This window comes from Bos taurus, chromosome 13 (genome assembly GCF_002263795.3).
Source record: "Bos taurus isolate L1 Dominette 01449 registration number 42190680 breed Hereford chromosome 13, ARS-UCD2.0, whole genome shotgun sequence".
NCBI lineage: Eukaryota > Metazoa > Chordata > Mammalia > Artiodactyla > Bovidae > Bos > Bos taurus.
The window spans coordinates 51,404,893-51,426,681 of NC_037340.1; the positions used below are offsets into that span (position 1 = coordinate 51,404,893).

Here is a 21,789-nt window from a genome sequence, read left to right on the forward strand (position 1 = left end):
AAGGAATTAACCCTGGCACTCCCTCCCAGCCAGGGTTCAAGGAGCCGTGCTTCTCAAATTCCGATTCTCAGTATGTGGTTTGGAGCTACCCACCCCTCCAGCAAAGAGGGCCTCAGGAGATGCAAAAACTCCCTAGAGTAGCCTCAGAGGGACCCCACCGTTTAACATCACTTACATGTACCGGCTGGCATCATGATAGCCTCCATTCCAGGAATCTGCGGAATACAGCTGTGCAGTGCGGTGTGTGTTCGCCTTTCCACTTTACCGACAGAGACGATGAGGCGTAGAGAAGTTCATTAACTCGTTCAAGGTCACATGATTGTGCAGATGGTAGAGTTGAGATTCACCCTAGACACATCTACTCTCCCAGCTTCCCTGACCCCGCGACTGGCAGCTCCTGGGGCGGCCCCAAGGGTAATTCCCACGGGGAGCCCCCAGTGCTGGAAGTGGACCCGCGGTGGGGGCCGACACATAACTAGCCAGTGTTTCCGGGGGTCCCCGGTTAGATGTGATCCCAAGCTGCCCAGTTTTTGCCGGCAGCTCCAGAGGAGGCTCTAATGATTGGTCTAGTCGTGAGTTTTGGCAGTGAGGACAAAGGAGGGTGTCAGCAATCTCCGAACCCAGTTATGGAATGCCTATTGATGGTTTGGCTAATTTGGTGCCAATGTTTAATTGGTGTTTCTTTGATCAGGAGGGCTGAATTTGTCACTGGTTTTAACTGAGCATCTTCTAATTATCTGATTACCTGCTAGTGAGCTCACTGTCCTTGACTGTGGTGGGAAGGCTGCAGTCAAAAACTAGTGGGGAGTAAGCTGTTTTTGCACCCCATCTCTCCAGGGAAGAAGTGGCCTCCAGCTTATCAAGTCACAGCTCAAGAATGCTGGCACTGCAGCCTTGAGCCCCTTCCCATACAGCTCCAATCCTTCAGGCCAAGGAGCAGTAGCAGGGGTGGGAGGGGGGTGGCAGAAAGGAGAGCCTGGCATTGGGGGCTGGGGCAGGCCAGGAGAAACATGGAAGAAGGGAATGAGAAGGCCCCAGTCCCATCTGAGAGGGATGAGGAGGGCGGGGATGTGACAAAAGTAGATCATGAACCCCAGACAAATCTTCAGGACCCTTCCCCAGTCACTATAGTGAATGTGTTGTGTATTCTTCCAGAGTTTAGTCTAAACAGTCCTAGGCAATAGAAACAAAATGGGAGACACGTAGGTAATTTAAAATTTTCTAGTAGGCAAATTTTTAAAAGTAACAAGAAACAGATGAAACTTTAATATTTTATTTAACCTAATATATTGTTTTTAATTTCAGCTTGAGAACTTTTAATGTTTTTATTTATTTGATTATGTAAGCTCTCAATTGGAGCATGTGGGATCTTGGATCTTTGCTGTGGCCTGGAGGATCTTCAGCCATGGCATGTAGGATCCAGGTCCCCAACCAGGGACCAAACCTATCACCCCTACACATTGGGATTGTGGAGTCCCAGGCACAGGGACCACCAGTCAGTCAGTTCAGTCGCTCAGCCATGTTCAACTCTTTGTGACCCCATGGACTGCAGCACGCCAGGCTTCCCTGTCCATCACCATCTCCCAGAGCCTGCTCAAACTCATGTCCATTGAGTCAGTGATGCCTTCCAACTATCTCATCCTCTGTCATCACCTTCTCTGCCTGCCTTCCATCTTTCCCAATATCAGGGTCTTTTCCAATGAGTCAGTTCTTCTCATGAGGTAGCCGAAGTATTGGAGCTTCCACTTCAGCATCAGTTCTTCAATAAATATTCAGGGTTGATTTCCTTTAGGATTGACTGGTTTGATCTCCTTGCGGTCCAAGGGACTCTCAAGAGTGTTCTCCAGCACCACAGTTCAAGGCATCAATTCTTCACACTCAGATTTTGTTATGGTCCAACTCTCACATCCATACATGACTACTGGAAAAACCATAGTTTTGACTAGATGGACCTTTGTCCACAAAGTAATGTCTCCGCTTTTTAATAAGCTCTCAAGGTTTGTCTTCGGAGAAGGCAATGGCACCCCACTCCAGTACTCCTGCCTGGAAAATCACATGGATGGAGGAGCCTGGTAGGCTGCAGTCCATGGGGTCGCTAAGAGTCGGACACGACTGAGCGACTTCACTTTCACTTTTCACTTTGATGCATTGGAGAAGGAAATGGCAACCCACTCCAGTGTTCTTGCTTTGAGAACCCCAGGGACAGGTGGGCTGCCGTCTCTGGGGTCGCACAGAGTTGGACATGACTGAAGCGACTTAGCAGCAGCAGCAGCAAGGTTTGTCATAGCTTTTCTTCCAAGGACCAAGCGTCTTTTAATTTCATGGTTGCAGTCACCATCTGCAGTGATTTTGGAGCCCAAGAAAATAAAGTCTGTCACTGTTTCCATTGTTACTCCATTTATTTGCCATGAAGTGATGGGACTGGATGCCATGATCTTTGTTTTTTGAATGTTGAGTATTAAGCCAGCTTTTTCACTCTCCTCTTTCATTTTCATCAAGAGGCTCTTTACTTACTCTTCACTTTCGGCCATAAGGGTGGTGTCATTTGTGTATCTGAGGTTACTGATATTTTTCCTAGCAATCTTGATTCCAGCTTGTGCTTCATCCAGTCTGGCATTTCACATGATGTACTCTGCATATGTTATATAAGCAGGGTGACAATATACAGCCTTGACATACTCCTTTCCAGTTTGGAACCAGTCCATTGTTCCATGTCCAGTTCTAACTGTTGCTTCTTGACCTGCATACAGATTTCTCAGGAGGCAGGTAAGGTGGTCTGGTATTGCCATCTCTTTCAGAATTTTCCATAGTTTGTTGTGATCCACACAGTCAAAGGCTTTGGCATAGTCAATAAAGCAGAAGTATATGTTTTTCTGGAACTCTCTTGCTTTTTCTATGATCCCACAGAAGTTGGCAATTTGATCGCTGGTTCCTCTGCCTTCTCTAAATCTAGCTTGAATATTTGGAAGTTTTCAGTTCATGTACTGTTGAAGCCTCACTTGGATAATTTTGAGCATTACTTTGCTAGCGACCACCAGGGAAGTCCCTAATGTAATGGATTTTAAAGTTATCATTTCAACATGTTATCAATATAAAAATTGTTACTGAAATGTTTTACATACTTTTTTTTCTGATACTAAGCCTTCAAAGTCCAATGTGCATCTTACACGCACAGCACATCTCAGTTTGGAACTGCCATATTTCAAGTGCTCAGTAGCCTTAATGGGCTACTCTAGTGGTCAGTGTGTATCTATATATTCAATTGTATGACCATATTTTTATAAATCTACAAACAGTATAAAAAACAATGTTTTATACCTTGCTTTCTTTTATTTGAAGATATATTTACTCAATTCCCTAATGCTGTACATTTATTAGCTTTTAAATGATGCAACAGATATGCACAGAATGAATTCCTAAAGAGAAACTGCTGGACAGAATGGGGTTTATTGAAATCTTCTTTTCCTTTTCCTAAATCTCATTTTCTGAAGCTGACTGAGTTTTTGAAGAACAGGTAGCAGATCATTTACCTCTCCCCCGTCTCCCAGTACCTTAAATAGGCCCAAGCCCGAGGTTGGTCTCTCTAACCCCAATATCCTACTTCTAGAAATTTCTCTTAAGATGATAAAGGTACATACAGATGTATGTTTATAATATTGAATAACAATGAAAAATGAAGAGCAAGCTGAGTGTCCTTCAATAGGGGCCTAGGGCAATGAGGTGGTTCCCCTACACTGTGCAATACCTGAAGCATCTAGAGAGCAGGCATTGGGAGGCTAGGGATGCTTGACACCTGGCAGGCCCAATAATTCTTGTTCAGTCACTCAGTCGTGTCTGACTCGGTGACCCCATGGACTGCAGCATGCTAGGCTTCCCTGTCCTTCACCATTTCCTGGAGCTCACTGGAATTCACGTCCATGGAGTCGGTGATGCCATCCAACCATCTCATTCTCTGTCATCCCCTTCTCCTCCTGCCTTCAATCTTTCCCAGCATCAGGGTCTTTTCCAATATGTCAGCTCTTTGTATCAGGAAGCCAAAGTATTGGAGCTTCAGCTTCAGCATCAGTCCTTCCAATGAAAATTCAGGGTTGATTTCCTTTAGGATTGACTGGTTTGATCTCCTTCAGTCCAAGGGACTCTCAAGAGTGTTCTCCAACACCACCATTCCAAAGCATCAATTCTTCGGTGCTTAGCTGTCTTTATAGTCCAACTATCACATCCATACATGACTACTGGAAAAACCATAGCTTTGACTAGACGGACCTTTGTCTGCAAAATTATGTCTCTGCTTTTTAATATGCTGTCTAGGTTTGTCATAGCTTTTCTTCCAAGGAGCAAGCATCTTTTAATTTCAAGGCTGTAGTCACCATCCACAATGATTTTGGAGCCCAAGAAAATAAAGTCTGTCACTGTTTCCATTGTTACCCCATTCATTTGCCATGAAGTGATGGGACCGGATGCCGTGATCTTTTAATTTTCTTTGAATGTTGAGTGTCAAGCCAGCTTTTTCACTCTCCTCTTTCACCTTTATCAGGAGGCTTTTCAGTTCTTCTTTGCTTTCTGCCATATGGGTTGTGTCATCTGCATAGCTGAGGTTATTGATATTTCTCCCAGAAATCTTGATTACAGCCTGTGCTTCATCCAGCCCAGGATTTCACATGATGTACTCTCCATATAAGTTAAATAAGCAGGGTGACAATATACAGCCGTGATGTACTCCTTTCTCAATTTGGAACCAGCCTGTTGTTCCATGTCCAGTTCTGTTGTTTCTTGACCTGCATACAGGTTTCTTAGGAGGAAGGTAAGATGGTCTGGTATTCCCATCTCTTTAAGAATTTTCCACTGATTATAGAATGATTACCCATTGGGCTTTTGGAAAATGGTCTCTTACAGAAAGCGTTCCTAGACTAAAAGAATTTTGAATCTCATTGATGCACATATTTATTGATATGAGAAAATATTTATAATATGAGCTAAAATATTATGACAAGTGTGGTTCCATTAAAAACAATGTGCACAGATAAGTATCCTACAAGGGTATTCTCTGAGCAGTGGAATGAATGGTAATTAAGTGGTTTATCCTAAAATTTTTCTGTATTTTAAAATATCTTCCAAAGAGCAGGTATAATTTTTACATTAATTAAAAGAACATGGTAGTACAGCGGATTAGAATCTTCCGGCCAACACAGGGAACACGGGTTCTATCCCTGGTCCCAGAAGATTCCACGTGCCATGGAGCAACTAAGCCCACACAACACAACTACTGAGGCCCTGTGCTCTAGAGCCCACACTCGGCAACTACTCAAGCGCATGCTCTGCAACAAGAGAAGCCACCACAATTGGAAGCCCGTGCACTGCAATGAAGAGTAGACACCACGTGCTGCAACTAGAGAAATCCCACAGGCAGCAACCAAAAATAAACAAATAAAATAAATTTAAAAAAATCAAGAAGTACTTAAAAAAGAAGTACTAGGATGTTTCTAGTGGCCCAGTGGTTAAGAATCTGCCTTCCAATGCAGGGGACCAGGGTCCAATCTCCGCTCAGGGAATGAAGATTCCACATGCAGCAACACTTCTACTGAGCTCACAGGCCTCAACTACAGAAGTGCACATGCCTCAATGAAGAGCCCAACTTGCATACCACAATGAAGACCGAGTGCAGCCAAAAAAGAATGGAAAAGAACATGATCTCCATCTGGCCATTCCTCAAATGATTAAACATAAAGTTACCATGAGAAAAGGAGAAAAGGAAAGATATACCCATTTGAATGCAGAGTTCCAAAGAATAGCAAGGAGAGATAAGAAAGCCTTCCTCAGCGATCAGTGCAAAGAAATAGATGAAAACAATAGAATGGGAAAGACTAGAGATCTCTTCAAGAAAATTAGAGACACCAAGGGAACATTTCATGCAAAGATGGGCTCGATAAAGGACAGAAATGGTAGGGACCTAACAGAAGCAGAAGATATTAAGAAGAGGTGGCAAGAATATACAGAAGAACTGTACAAGAAAGATCTTCACGACCCAGATAATCACAATGGTGTGATCACTCACTTAGAGCCAGACATCCTGGAATGTGAAGTCAAGTGGCCCTTAAGAAGCATCACTATTATCAAAGCTAGTGGAGGTGATGGAATTCCAGTTGAGCTATTTCAAATCCTGAAAGATGATGCTGTGAAAATGCTGCACTCAATATGCCAGCAAATGTGGAAAACTCAGCAGTGGCCACAGGACTGGAAAAGGTCAGTTTTCATTCCAATCCCAAAGAAAGGTACTGCCAAAGAATGCTCTATCTACCGCACAGTTGCACTCATCTCACACACTAGTATGGAGAAGGCAATGGCACCCCACTCCAGTACTCTTGCCTGGAAAATCTCATGGATGGAGGAGCCTGGTAGGCTGCAGTCCATGGGGTCGCTAAGAGTCGGACATGACTGAGCGACTTCACTTTCACTTTTCACTTTCATGCATTGGAGAAGGAGATGGCAACCCACTCCAGTGTTCTTGCCTGGAGAATCCCAGGGGCGGTGGAGCCTGGTGGGCTGCCATCTATGGGGTTGCACAGAGTCGGACACAACTGCAGCGACTTAGCAGCAGCAGCAGCACACACTAGTAAAGTAATGCTTAAAATTCTCCAAGCCAGGCTTCAGCAACACGTGAACCATGAACTTCCAGATGTTCAAGCTGGTTTTAGAAAAGGCGGAACCAGAGATCAAATTGCCAACATTGGTTGGATCATCAAAAAAGCAAGAGAGTTCCAGAAAAACATCTATTTTTGCTTTATTGACTATGCCAAAGCCTTTGACTGTGTGGATCACAGTAAGCCGTGGGAAATTCTGAAAGAGATGGCAATATCAGACCACCTGACCTGCCTCTTGAGAAACCTGTATGCAGGTCAAGAAGCAACAGTTAGAACTGGACATGGAACAACAGACTGGTTCCAAATAGGAAAAGGCGTACGTCAAGGCTGTATATTGTCACCCTGCTTATTTAACTTCTATGCAGAGTACATCATGAGAAACGCTGGGCTGGAGAAAGCACAAGCTGAAATCAAGATTGCTGGGAGAAATATCAATAACCTCAGATATGCACATGACACCACCCTTATGGCTGAGAGGGAAGAAGAACTAAAGAGCCTCTTGATGAAAGTGAAAGAGGAGAGTGAAAAAGTTGGCTTAAAGCTCAACATTCAGAAAATGAAGATCATGGCATCCACTCCCATCACTTCATGGCAAATAGATGGGGAAACGGTGGAAACAGTGGCTGACTTTATTTTCCTGGGCTCCAAAATCACTGCAGATGGTGATTGCAGCCATGAAATTAAAAGACGCTTACTCCTTGGAAGGAAAGTTATGACCAACCTAGACAGCATATTGAAAAGCAGAGACATTACTTTGCCAACAAAGGTCCGTCTAGTCAAGGCTATGGTTTTTCCAGCAGTTATGTATGGATGTGAGAGTTGGACTATAAAGAAAGCTGAGCACCAAAGAATTGATGCTTTTGTGTGTTGGGGAAGACTCTTGAGAGTCCCTTGGACTGCAAGGAGATCCAACCAGTCCATCCTAAAGGAGATCAGTCCTGGATGTTCATTGGAAGGACTGATGATGAAGTTGAAACTCCAATACTTTGGCCACCTGATGCAAAGAGCTGACATACTGGAAAAGACCCCGATGCTGGGAAAGATTGAAGGCAGGAGGAGAAGGGGATGACAGAGGATGAGATGGTTGGATGGAATCAGCGTTTCAATGGACATGAGTTTGAGTGAACTCTGGGAGTTAGTGATGGACAGGGAGGCCTGGCGTGCTGTGGTTCATGGGGTTGCAATGAGTCGGACACGACTGAGCGGCTGAACTGAACTACCATGAGACCCAGCAATACCACTCATATACCCAAGAGAGATGAAAACATATATCCTTGCAAATAAGTGTTTATAGCAGTTATTTATGATTGCCAAAAGGTAGAAACAACACAAATGCCCATCAAGCTGACATTTTGATAGGCAAAATGTCATAAATCTCTACAACAGAATATTATTCAGCCATAAGAAAATAATGAAGTCCTAATAGATGCTACATAATGGATGAATCTTGAAACATGAAACTAAGTGAAAGAAGCCAGTCATAAAAGACACATATGATTCTATTCATATGAAAGGTTCAGAACAGGGAAATCTATAGTTGGAAGTAATTGAGTGGTCGTTTAGGGCTGGGCAAAGAACAGGGAGTAGATAGGGAGATGATAACTAAAGAGTATGAGATTGCTTTATAAAGTGACGAAAATGTGCCATCTTTCCAATTTTCCACCTTAGGGAAGTCTACAGTCCACCTTCCTTTCTTTTGGCCCAGGCTGTTCAAAGTTGCCCACCAGGCCTATACCCATTCCTCTTAGCTCATCACTATTCTTTGTGCCTCTCAGCAAACTTTTCATTTTCATTTTCAAGAGCCTGTAGTATTTGCTATTGAAGAAAACTTGGAAAATTCAGCAAAGTAGAAAATAAAAAAAAGGCTCAGCCACAGTGATTTCACCCAAACATACATTGAATATAAGCCAGGATGGGTGAGGGGTAGGAGGACACCAGTGCACATGGATGAACCCTCCAGAACGTCGACTTGGTTTCCTGAGGATTTGTGGGAAGGAGTGCTGGTGGCGCTAGTGGTAAATAAACCACCTGCCAGTGCAGGAGACATAAGAGATGCAGGTTCGATCCCTGGGTCGGGAAGATCCCTGCTATCCACTCCAGTATTCTTGCCTGGAGAATCCTACGGACAGAGGAACCTGGCGAGCTACAGTCCATGGGTTTGCAAAGAGTCAGACATGCCTGAAACAACTGAGCACGCACATCCTCAGCTAGGTATATCTACATTTACTTCTGCATAGGGACCACAAACCCATTATGGGCCAAGCACTGATCTGGCTCTTATGAGAAAAAGTCTCCCAAGTTTTCTTCTGGACCTTGTGATTTGAAGGATATTTTTTATGTCTTGAGATGGGAGGAGGGGGGCAGGGAGAGAAACCCTCTCTAAGTAAGACATAAAATCCAGAAGCAATAAAGGAAAAAACTGACAGACCTGCCTATTTTAAAAGATATTTTTAAATTCTCGTATCTGAGATTCCTTATTTGTTGCTCAGTGGCTCAATTGTGAGATTTCTTAGGCTAAGTTAAAGGACAGCGGCAGATTGGGAAAGTATTTTCAATATACGAAAAGATTTTGTGTTCAGAGCATATGAAGAGTTCCCAAAAGTCAACAAGATGACAAATACAAGAGAAACAAAGGCAAAAGATATGACTAGAAAATTCTCAGGCTTCAGATGGCCAATACACATATGAAAAGAGAAACGCACACTAAGACAGTGAGTTATACTTTCCTTCTCTTAACTTCCAGAACAGCATACAAGAGTGAATTTCCTCGTACTGCTTTAGCTGTTCCTCCCAAATTTCTTGTTAGCCTTTCTTGAGCCCTTAACCTTGGAGAACCCAGGGTACTGTCTTTGGTCCTCCTTTCTGTTTTGTCTACAGCCATTTCCTTGAAACTCCAGATCCTCAGCCTGTCCCTCTGGATCACAGCCTTCCTCTCTGCCTACTCCTCAGGCTACTTTAAGATTAAAAAAAAAAAAAACACCCACTACAATTCATTGTTTTAAGAACTTGTCATTTTTATGCATTTGGTGAAGGAAGAGGTTTCAGGGATTTGTATGTATGTATATATGTATGTATGCTTATGTACATACATGACATTATTTCTATAGGTGCAAACACATACATTTATGGCTAAATGCATGGAACAGCACAGAAAGTGACCCCCTGAGATGTTATCAGTGTTTATATATGGATTGTAGGATTATCATCAAACAGATTTAAAACTATAGTGTTGCTTATAAAAATAACCTAAATGTGTAACAAGAGGCTTCACTGATTAGTATTCAACCATAGTTGGGACAATATACAACCATTAAAAAGTTTGCAGTACTTTATCAGTAAGGCAAAATTCTCATCACTTGATGCCAGGTAAAGAAGCATTTAGAAAATTCAGCAGTGGCCACATGACTGGAAAAGGTCACTTTTCATTCCAATCCCAAGAAGGGCGATGCCAAAGAATGTTCAAACTACACCACAATTGCACTCATTTCACATGATAGCAAGGTAATGTTCAAAATCCTTTAAGCTAGGCTTCAACAGTATGTGAACTGACAACTTCCAGATGTACAGGTTGATTTGGAAAACGCAGAGGAACCAGAGATCAAATTGCTACCATCTGTTGGATCATAGAAAAAGCAAGAGAATTACAGAAAAACATCTACTTCTGCTTCATTGACTATGCTAAAGCCTTTGATTGTGTGATCATAACAAACTGGAAAATTCTTAAAGAAGATGGGAATACCAGACCATCTTACCTGCTTCCTGAGAAACCTGTATGCAGGTCAAGTAGCAAGTTAGACCTGGACATGGAACAATGGACTGGTTCAAAATTGGGCAAGGAGTTCAACAAGGCTGAATATTGTCACCCTGCTTATATAACTTATATGCAGAGTACATCATGCGAAATGTCAGGCTGGATGAAGCACAAGCTGGAATCAAGATTTCTGGGAGAAATATCAATAACCTCAGATATGCAGGTGACACTACCCTTATGGCAGAAAGCGAAGAGGAACTAAAGAGGCTCTTGATGAAGGTATAAAAGGAGAGTGAAAAAGCTGGCTTAACACTCAACATTCAAAAAAAAAAAAAATCATGGCATCGGTCCCATCACTTCATGGCAAATGAATGGGGTAACAGTGGAACAGTGACAGACTTTATTTTTTTGGGCTCCAAAATCACTGCAGATGGTGACTGCAGCCGTGAAATTAAGACACTTGCTCCTTGGAAGGAAAGCTATGACAAACCCTAGCCCCCCTAGACAGTGTATTAAAAAGCAGAGACAAAGACTCTTTAAGTGTCTTAAAAAGCAGAGACTTCGCTGACAAAGGTCTGTATAGTCAAAGCTATGGTTTTTTCCAGTAGTCATGCACAGATGTGACAGTTGGACCATAAAGAAGGGTGAGTGCAAAAGAACTGATGCTTTGGTATGGTGGCCTTGGAGAAGACTCTTGAGAGTCCCTTGGACTGCAAGGAGATCAAACCAGTCAATCCTAAAGGAAATCAACCCTGAATATTCATTGGAAGTTAAATGAATGATGCCATATCTGAAGCTCCAATACTTTGGCTACCTGATGCAAGCATAGAGCTGACTCATTGGAAAAGACCCTGATGCTGGGAAAGACTGAAGGCAGGAACAGGGGAAGACAGAGGAGGAGATGGTTGGATGGCATCACCGACTCGATGGACCTAAGTTTGCGCAAACTTGGGGAGACAGTGAAGGACAGAGAAGCCTGGTGTGCTGCAGTCCATGCGGTCGCAAAGGGCTGAGCGACTCAATGACTGAACAACAAAAAAGCAACAGGAGATGCCCATATATGCCTATACCGTCTGATTCGTTTTATGCGATAAATTTTTTAAAAGCAAACTACATGCGCCTAGAGATAAGACTGGAAGAAAATGTATCCAACCGTGAGCTGTGCATCTTTCCAGGTGTTGGGATGAAAGGTGCTTTTTTAGTTTCCATTATTTTTCAGTTTCCGGGGGGAAAAACAACAACAACAACAAAAAGGCGGGCTATTTCTACCTTAATAAGATAAAAAAGACAAAACACAGTTGTTATTCTTTGTAAGCTGCAAATCTCTGCCCACCCGGCGCAAAGGCCGGGCACACAGCCGCAGCCCTCACCGCAGCCAGTGGGTCACCAGACGCCACAGCGCTGGCCTTTCCGGCAGGCCGAAGCGCCCCCGCGCGGTCTGTCCCGGGCGGCCGGGAGAGGGGTGGGCGCGGAGGGCTGGAGGCGGTGCCCGGCGTCCCCGCGCTTCCCGCGAGATCCCGCTCCGCCCGCTCCGCCCTGCTCGCCGCGCTCCCGGCTCCCCGCTCCCCGCGCCGCGACACTTCCTGTCTTCAGCTCCCGCGCCGCCCGCCCGCGCCCGCGCCCGCGCCTGCCGCCTGCCGCCCACCGCCCGGCGCCGCGCCCGCCGGCGCCCCCGAAGGTGCCCCCGGCCCGGCCGGGTCGCTGCCCCGCCCGCCGCCCCGCGAGCCGCTTTGTCTCGGGCGGGGCGCGCGGGAGAGGCCGCCAGGTGCCCCCCGCCGCGGGCCCGGGCCCCCCGCCCCGGGGTGGCGGCGGTGGCGCCGGGCCCCGGGGCGGGGGGCGCGCCGGGATGGGCCCCAAGCGGCGGCAGCTGACGTTCCGGGAGAAGTCGCGGATCATCCAGGAGGTGGAGGAAAACCCAGACCTGCGCAAGGGCGAGATCGCGCGGCGCTTCAACATCCCACCGTCCACGTTGAGCACCATCCTGAAGAACAAGCGCGCCATCCTGGCGTCGGAGCGCAAGTACGGTGTAGCCTCCACCTGTCGCAAGACCAACAAACTGTCCCCTTACGACAAGCTCGAGGGGCTGCTCATCGCCTGGTTCCAGCAAATCCGCGCCGCTGGCCTGCCGGTCAAGGGCATCATCCTCAAGGAGAAGGCGCTGCGTATAGCCGAGGAGCTGGGCATGGACGATTTCACTGCCTCCAACGGCTGGCTGGACCGCTTCCGCCGGCGCCACGGTGTAGTGTCCTGCAGCGGCGTGGCCCGCGCCAGGTCGCGCAGCGCTGCCCCCCGGCCCCCAGCGGCGCCCGCCAGCCCTCCCGCAGTGCCCTCGGAGGGCAGCGGTGGGGGTACCACGGGCTGGCGCGCTCGGGAGGAGCAGCCACCGTCGGTGGCCGAGGGCTACGCTTCCCAGGACGTGTTCAGCGCCACTGAGACCAGTCTGTGGTACGACTTCCTGCCCGACCAAGCGGCGGGGCTGTGTGGCAGTGATGGTCGGGCACGCAGGGCCACCCAGCGCCTGAGTGTCCTGCTGTGTGCCAACGCCGATGGTAGCGAGAAGCTGCCCCCACTTGTGGCTGGCAAGTCGGCCAAACCCCGTGCAGGCCAAGCTGGCCTGCCCTGTGACTATACTGCCAACTCTAAGGGTGGTGTCACCACCCAGGCTCTGGCCAAGTACCTGAAGGCCCTGGACACCCGCATGGCTGCAGAATCTCGCCGAGTCCTGCTGCTGGCTGGCCGCCTGGCTGCCCAGTCCCTGGATACCTCGGGCCTGCGGCATGTGCAGCTGGCCTTCTTCCCACCAGGCACCGTGCAGCCGCTGGAGCGTGGAGTGGTCCAACAGGTGAAGGGCCACTACCGCCAGGCGATGCTGCTCAAGGCCATGGCAGCGCTAGAGGGCCAGGATCGCTCAGGCCTGCAGCTGGGCCTCATGGAGGCCCTGCACTTCGTTGCTGCGGCTTGGCAGGCTGTGGAACCTTCGGACATAGCTGCCTGCTTTCGTGAGGCTGGCTTTGGGGGTGGCCCTAATGCTACCATCACTACTGCCCTCAAGAGTGAGGGAGAGGAAGAGGAGGAGGAGGAGGAGGAGGAGGAAGAAGAGGAAGAGGAGGGTGAAGGGGAGGAGGAGGAGGAGGAAGATGGTGAGGAGGAGGAGGAGGAGGAAGCAGGGGAAGGAGAGGAGCTCGGGGAGGAAGAGGAGGTAGAAGAGGAGGGTGATGTTGATGACAGTGATGAAGAGGAAGAGGAGGAGGAGGAAGAGAGCTCCTCTGAGGGCTTGGAGGCTGAGGACTGGGCCCAGGGTGTAGTGGAGGCTGGTGGCAGCTTCGGAGGTTATGGTGCCCAGGAGGAGGCCCAGTGCCCTACTCTCCACTTCCTGGAAGGTGAGGAGGACTCTGAGTCAGACAGTGAGGAAGAAGAGGAAGATGATGAGGAGGAGGATGAAGATGACGAAGATGATGAGGAGGATGGTGATGAGGTGCCTGTACCCAGCTTCGGGGAAGCCATGGCTTACTTTGCTATGGTCAAGAGGTACCTCACCTCCTTCCCCATTGATGATCGTGTGCAAAGCCACATCCTCCACTTGGAACATGACCTGGTTCACGTGACCAGAAAGAACCATGCCAGGCAGGCAGGAGTTAGGGGTCTTGGACATCAAAGCTGAGCCACTGAGCTTAGCCATGCCCCCAACCTGGATGTGGCAGCACCAGGGCAGAGGACTCTCTGGGCAGCTGCTGTGGATGGAGCCAGAGTGGGGAACCCCACATCCTTTAGTGATATTCTCCTGGCCCTGTGACAGGCCCAGTCACCTCTGCAGGGCCTGGGGCTGGCATCAGCCTCACTGCCTGCTTTTTGCCTCTTTTTCAGAATCCTCTTTCCCCCCCAGTTGCCCCTGGCACGGGGGACTAGGTGGGAGGATGGGGGCTGTCCGGTGCTACCACACCGTGCCATCAGTGGACTAGGCCACCGTAGCAGCCAGGGGTGGACCCTGGAAGCTCCTGGCCAGAGAGTGCCTCTCCCCTCTGCCATCCACACCAGGTCTCTGGTGGTGGGGGGGACCCCAAAGCCATTCTGGGAAGGGCTCCAGAGAAAAGTCCAGCCTAGGACCCCACAAGGCTGGCAGCCCCACATCCCTGTCCCCAGGCCACCTTGAGAAGCACAGTCTAACCACGGGCTCCTAGGCCTGCCTCAGCCTGCTTCCCCACTTCCCAACCCCTTCCTCTGGCCCAGTCCATGTTACTTTGGCCCTTGATTTTCTTTCAGATTGGAGGTTCTCAAGAGGCCCTCCAGAGGAGTGATAATGGGCACTTCCCTTGTGGGCAGCTGCAGGCCCCATGCCTCTCCTCCCTCTCTGGCAGGGCCCTATCCTGGGCAGGGGGCCTGGGGCTGGGCCCAGAGTCCAGCCATCCAGCTGCTCCTTTCCCAGTCTGAATTCAATAAATCTGTCTGCCCCCCTTTTGTGGGAGTAGACGTTTTAACAGCCAAGGGTGCATCCTTCATGGTCTGGGCTTGCGTCTGTCTTGGGGACACGTCCTTTCCCGGTTCCTTTTGATCCTTGCTCTGGTGGGACAAATGTTGAGAGAGTGGCTATAGCCCAGGCCCTGACCAGGGTGAGGGGCAACATCTGTATTTAAATGTTGCCTAATCTGCCTGCCTCCTTAAGTGTGGGAGACTTAAGAGAGTCGGGTTCGATCCCTAGGTCGAGAAGATCCCCTGGAGGAGGCAATGGCACCCCACTCCAGTATTCTTGCCAGGAGAATCCCATGGACAGAGGAGCCTGTCGTGCTACAGTCCATAGGGTCGAAAAGAGGTGGACATGACTGAGCACAGGCTTGGGGGCAGGAGGCATCTTCAATGCACCAATGCCTGGGGGTGGGTTTGAGGAAGTTGGGCCTTGCAGTGCTTAGTGGTTAGAAGCTTTGGGTCAGTTGGCTAGGATAGGAGGGAGGGAGCCAACAGTCCCTGGAGGGCCAAATTAAGCTAGGTGCCTGGGAACTAGGGTTATCAAGGCCCATTAAAGAAGATCCTTGCAGGAGAGGGGCAGAAAGAAAAGAATGTTGGGGGCAGCTCCTGTGGTCCCGGTTGGAGTTGCAGGGGTATCCCTTGTATGGTGCCTTAAGTGGGGAGTCCTCTACGCCTTTCAGTGTTTGGCATCTCCAGTCCTGGTGGCTATCCTTGGAAACAGTGGCAGGGTAGAGGTGAAGTTGCTGGGGACACTTTGCACCCTGAAGAGGCTGAAGATGTCAACCACTCCCTGTGTGGTACCCTCTAGAGGGCCCCCCCATCCACAGGTGAGACAGCCCGCTCTGCTGATCCTACCTGCCTTTTCTCTTCTCATCCCTCCCAGGCCCTTCCTCACTGAGGCCCTCAGCCCCAGTGGTTCCAGTGAAGGGAGGGCCTGAGCTTGAGCTGGCTGGCAGCTCTGGGCCCCAAACCGGTTTTCCCACCTTGCCTGAGGCTGGCACATCACCCCTCTGTTTCCCTGCCCCCACCTCGTTGCAGTTCCTCCTCTCTCCACCCTGGAATGTGGGGGGTGGGGGGGTACTTATCCACATCATCTTTTTAAACAGGAAGGTGGAAGGGCTGTTCCACGCTTCCTCTTCCACACCTCTGGCACTCAGGGATTCCTTCCAGGCCTTGAAGGCTTCAGAACTAAGTGAGAGCAAAAAGCACCTGAGATTCTCAGCCCCACCTTGGCCCACGTCTAGTCCCCATCTGAGCTCTGGAGGATGAGACAAAGAAGCCCAGTCTACCCCCTCACCTGCTCTGGAGTAAATGGGTGGGAGCAGTAGCCTTCTCCCTAGGTGCCACTGGCCAATCCAAGTCCCTCGCCTCAAATACCAACAAGGCAAATGCTTCCATTTGTCTGCTGCCAACAAGAATGCCTCTTGCTGGAACTGAGATCATCTCTTTAGTGATAACACCAGTCTACATGAATAGGGCTCTTGCTGTGTGCTAGGCTCTGTGCTGAACACTTTAGATACTCACAAAGCTCCTGTGAGGGGACCACCAGGACTCACAAAGCCCTGGTGGTCCAGTGGCTAAGACTGTGCTCTCAGTGCAGGGGGCCCTGGATGCGATCCCTGGTCAGGGAACTAGATCCTACAGGCTGCAACTAAGTTTCATGCTGCAACTAAAGATCCTGCTTGCCGCAACGAAGATAGAAGATCCTTCATGCTGCAAATAAGACCCGACGCGTCCAAATAAATAAAATATTCTTTAAAAAAGAAACCTGTATGAGGTAGGTAAAACCATGAGAAAACATGTACAGAAAAGTGCCCAAAGCCAAATCACTAGTCTGTGGCAGAAGCAAGCTCTCTTCCCCAGGCTGATCTAAAAGTGTCCCTTTACTAAGACATTCCTAGCCCAGTTTTCCTAAAGAAACTGGTTACTGACTCAGTTTCTAACCTGTAGAAGAATAGCTCTTGGAGATGAACAATGTAGAAGTGTCTACCGGAGCGGAAGCTCCCGTTCTTATAACTAACTCCTGTTCCACCAGTCCCAAATACAGATCTGTAAATATCCTTCCCATTCTCCCTATTACTCCTTTGGGACAAATAGATGAGAACCATATCCATTTCATGAAGAAAGAAATAGGGTTAAGGACTTAAATGACCTGCCAAGACACTGGTCTTGAGGTCTGGTTCTCTCCCTGGGAATCTAGGTTACATGTTAAATGCCTCACCAGGACACTACTGGGGGTGGGGGTGTAAGGGGCAGTGGTGTGGAGATGGCCCTATGAGCACAGAGCTTTGAGGAGGGACCTGGCAAGGCCTGTCACACAGCATTCCACAGTCCAGATGTGAAGCAGCTGGTGACTAACAATGGACCCCCAGATAAAGCTGACAAAACACTGGGCCGCTGCCTTCACTTGGGACTGATTGCTAAAGGACCCTGAAGGGGATCTTTGTTCTGAAGACACTGATGCAGGAGTTCTGGAGGCCTGGTTGTCTTCGGCAGTTCCCAGAGTGGGCCAGTGTCTGGTCAGCATTTGGCAGAGGTGGTTTTTCTTGGGAGGCGGGGAAGAAAAACCGCCTTTTCAAAGTGAGGCCTGAAAGGAGGTAGCGGGAGGGGAGGAAACTACAACTCCCAGAAGCCCCTGCTCCCCGGCGAGTCAGTTTCGGTTGCCATGGTTTCAGAAAACAATATGGCCGCTCCCAGCTGGGACGCGAGTCTGGGTTAGAGACGCAGCGGCGGATCTGGGTCACAGCAGTGGCGAGAGAAGAGGGTCTTGAGGGCTCGTGAGGTTGGCCCTGGACGCTATACAGCTGGAACGGCTTGACCTTTCCGAGGGCGCCAATGGCGGGCAGCGTGGATGAGGAAGCACTGCACCAACTGTATCTGTGGGTAGACAACATCCCTCTGTCCCGGCCCAAGCGAAATCTGTCCCGGGACTTCAGTGATGGAGGTGTGTGCTCCATCGTGTGTGAGTGTGTTCGCACGCACGCCTGGGTGTCTCCTGTATGTCTTTGTGTGTCAACGCCTTCTGTCCTGTATGTACGTGTGTACAGGGTCTATGTGAATACATGTCTCTTGGTGCTTGTGTGCTTGTGGCAGAGGGGTTAGGTGTGGGTTAGTGAGAGGGGTGTCCAACTATCTCCTAAGATTTCAATTGCAGAAGTGTGCATCTGTGGGAATGTGAACATATGTGTGTCCATATTTATGTATACATATTCTATCCTTTATGTGTGTGGGGTGTATTGTGTCTGTGTATGTCTGTGACTCCTTCCCTGGACTTTAATGACTAAAATGTGTATTTATGCATCTGTGTGTGTGTGTGCATGCTTATTCCTAAATTTTATATATCTTGTGGGAGTCTGAACATGTGTTTGTTCATATGCAAGTTGATATGTTCTGTCCTATATGTAAGAACGGGGGTGTTGTGTGCATATGTTTCTTTGTGATTGTTTAGGTGTCTGTGTGTTGAAGACCCTCTCCTGGGATTTTAATGACAGAAGTATGCATTTCTCTGTATGTATATTGATGCATATGTGACACTTTGTGTTTCCGTGTATATGTGTGTTGGTAACTGTCTCTTGGGACTCTGGTGATGGCCCTATGTGTCTGTGTGTGTTTCTACATCTCTGTATCATTGTGTGTGTGTGTGTGTGTGTGTGTATTTATGTCAATTCCTAGGATGAGCCCCCAGGCTCCTGAAGGTTTGTCTTGGAGACTCATTCTCTAATAGGGGACTAGAGACCTTAGTTTTCAGATGCCCTGAGTTAATGGCAAAGGGATGAAGCTCCTCTGGAGAATTTGTCTCTGGCTGATCACTGTTCTTGGTCTCTTACCTCCCCTCCATATTATCCTTCCCCTTTCCACATCTCTACCTCTTCTCTTGGCCCCACCACTCTGCCACCCCTGATTCTCCCACCCCACCCATTCCTTCTCCCTCTTCCTTCTTACTTACCTATCTCTACACCTTCCATGTCTGCTCCCACCTCCTCTCCCTCAGTCCTGGTAGCAGAGGTCATCAAGTTTTACTTCCCCAAGATGGTGGAGATGCACAATTATGTCCCTGCCAACTCTCTCCAGCAGAAACTGAGCAACTGGAGTCACCTGAACAGGTAACAGAATACCTGGGCACACTAGTGGGATCTCTAGCCCCTAGCCTGGGATCTAAGGAAGGGTTGCCCAGCCTTTCCATCTCCTATGGTCTCCACAGTCCAGGCTGGTGGCTGGGGTGGGGAGGACAATGCAGACAGAATCTATCTGGTTACAAAATCAAGGGACTCTTCTTTGGGGGAGGTGACAAGGATCCTCGAGACATACATGCTCTGGGCTCAGGTTGGGTGCCCTTCCATTCCCCCAGGGCTGTGCATGGAAGGGCTACCACTGCTGCATCTCCTTCCTTCCCCCTACCCCTCACTTCATCCACCCAGGAATCAGTCCACCATCCCTGTGTCTACCCCCAGGAAAGTGCTGAACAAACTGAACTTCTCTGTACCAGAGGACGTGATGCGCAAGATAGCACAGTGTGCCCCAGGTGTGGTGGAGCTGGTGCTCATTCCACTGAGGCAGCGCCTAGAGGAGCGTCAGAGACGTAGGAAGCAGGGCATCGGCTCCTTACAGGTTCCTCCCTACTCCAGCTTCTTGCACTGTTCTAGGGGAGTTTTCCAGGCAGCAGAAAGCTCTGCCTCAGTGACAAGTGTGGGAGAAGGGTGCCTGTCTAAAGGGAGCCCACAGCGAGAGGGATGTCCTTGGGAGTGGGCAGCCTAAGCTCACTGCAGACTCTGGGCGGTTCTTACAGGAGCTGGCTCCCCAGGATGGCACTGACTACATGGATGTGGGTAAGGTAGCCTTTATTTGCCTTCCCTTCCAGGAAGAGCTTTTCTCCTGTCCATCCTTCCTGTGGGGGAAGGGGTGGGACTATGGGGAGGGGGAAGACAGGAAAATAGGACTCCTTCAGGGTTATTCCTATACTTGCTTTGTCTCAGGTTTGTCCCAGAAGGCCCGAGGGGAAGGTGTCCCAGACCCCCAGGGACGGGGGCAACTCAGGTAAGGAAGCTGGGAGCTCCTGACTTTACCAAGCCTGATATTCTCTACCTGGGAGGTGAGGGTGAGGGTTGCATCTGGAAAGGTAGGGAAGTCAGGGATGGAGGGATTTCAGGGACAGTGGGAGGGAGGGAAGGCTTGGTCGAGGTACACTGAAAGGGTGATGGTGGGGTCTGAGATCCAAGCCTCAGCTAAGCTGCATCTCACCCCAGGGAGGGCCGACTGCCTGTGCCCCGGCCTCCAGGGGACAGCCAGGCATTGCAGAGCGACCCGAGCTTCATCCTCCAGATCGCTGAAAAGGAGCAGGAGCTGTTGGCCTCACAGGAGACCGTGCAGGTGAAGGCGCACTGGGAGGGAGCCCGGGAATTGAGGCCTGGGAAGATGGGCAGGCGGCAGCAGGCCACTGGACTCGACTTCTGTGTGGCTTGGCCTAGGTCCTGCAGATGAAGGTGAGACGCTTGGAGCACTTGCTCCAGCTCAAGAACGTGCGCATAGAAGACCTCTCCCGGAGGCTCCAGCAGGCAGAGCGTAAGCAGCGGTGAGCCTGGGAGACGCCCCCTTATCCGCCAGAGCCCAGAAGTCGCAAGTGACGCACCCACCTCGAAGGGCAGATTAATGGGCGGGCGGAGCCAGCTGCTCCAGTGAGCCTCCTGGGACACAAGCGCCCCCTTGGGGTGTGAGTGAGCAAGGACGGGGGGCAGTGGGACAGGAACCCTCCAAGCGGAGCCCAGGAACTGAGCCACTCCTTCCACTCCATCTGGGTCAGGAGAATGGACCGCTTTCCAGAACCCAGAAGCCACATGCAGAGACCTGGCGTGCATCCCAAATCAGTGCTTGACACCAGGGACTCTGCCTTGGTGCTCCCAGTGCTGGGCCTTAGCGGGTGGTCCCCCAGCCTGGTCCACACCCTTAGAACCGGGTCCCCACCCAGCTCTGGTGACAGCAGTGTCTCCATCCAGGCTAGTTCTCTGTACCATGGGTCAAAGGGGAGGCTGTCCGAGACAGCTGAGGGGCTTCCTTGCCCGTCCTGGGCACTCACCTGGGACCCAGCTGAAGACTGGAGAACACAGCAGCTGAAGAGGAAGGGGTGAGGTGTGAGCTCAGCCATAGACTGTGCCTTCCAGCTGCCCTCCCCTCCCACAGCGTATGTTGAGAATGTTTGGGGGATGTGGAGCTGAGTTGTTCCCATTAAAGTTATGGTATCTTTCCTGTGCCTGCTTTCTCTTCTTTGAGGGAAGTGAGTTCCTGTCCCCCTTGTGTTATCCCTACCCCTTAAGTGAAAGAGCCTTGTGGGCCCAGGCTGGGTCTCAACTCTTGGGGAGCTGGACCCTGCAGTGGCCACTTCTTGGTAGGAGGTTGGTTTTGTACACTAGGACTGCCTGACTTCTAACTCTTAGAAGTCTAACTTTTAACTAAGTCAGGCCTTAGACTGACCCCCAAACTTACTCTGTGTCTTCCAACATTGCCCAAACCCAACCACAAATCCAGGCTTCAGATTCTTCCCAAATGTAGCCTCAGATTCATCCTCAACCTTACTTATGGTCTCACCCCTAAATATGTTTGACTCCCGACCCTGCCCACAGACTGACCCCAAGTTCTGTGGACCAAGACCAACCCTGACCAAGATACCATGGCCTTGGTGTGACCTTAACTTTGATCATTACACTGCCAGTAACATTGAACATTTGAATATCCTGAGACCCCACAATTCTATTACTAGGCATATATTCAGCATCACTTCAGTTCAGTTGCTCAGTCGTGTCCGACTCTTTGTGACCCCATGGACTGCAGCACGCCAGGCCTCCCTGTCCATCCATTACTCCTGGAGCTTGCTCAAACTCATGTCCATCAAGTCGGTGATGCCATCCAACCTCTCATCCTCTGTCATCCCCTTTTCCTCCTGCCTTC

The 21,789-nt window shown here is 49.5% G+C and overlaps 2 protein-coding genes across 10 annotated transcripts; both read left to right on the forward strand.

Moving 5' to 3' along the window:
• Window positions 1–11,927: 11,927 nt before the first annotated feature.
• Window positions 11,928–14,871, forward strand: CENPB (centromere protein B). The gene has a single exon (XM_025001076.2). The coding sequence runs from the start codon at window positions 12,236–12,238 to the stop codon at window positions 14,048–14,050; it is 1,815 nt and encodes a 604-aa protein (XP_024856844.1). The 5' UTR covers window positions 11,928–12,235; the 3' UTR covers window positions 14,051–14,871.
• Window positions 14,872–14,968: 97 nt separating this feature from the next.
• SPEF1 (sperm flagellar 1) lies at window positions 14,969–21,088 on the forward strand. 9 transcript variants are annotated; one of them, XM_059892541.1, is made up of 8 exons: window positions 14,969–16,627; window positions 18,842–18,953; window positions 19,269–19,458; window positions 19,637–19,676; window positions 19,824–19,884; window positions 20,094–20,217; window positions 20,316–20,419; window positions 20,648–21,088. In XM_059892541.1, exons 2-8 carry the CDS (start codon window positions 18,880–18,882, stop codon window positions 20,970–20,972), a joined length of 918 nt encoding a protein of 305 aa, XP_059748524.1. In that variant the 5' UTR covers window positions 14,969–16,627; window positions 18,842–18,879; the 3' UTR covers window positions 20,973–21,088.
• The last annotated feature ends 701 nt before the right edge of the window (window positions 21,089–21,789 follow it).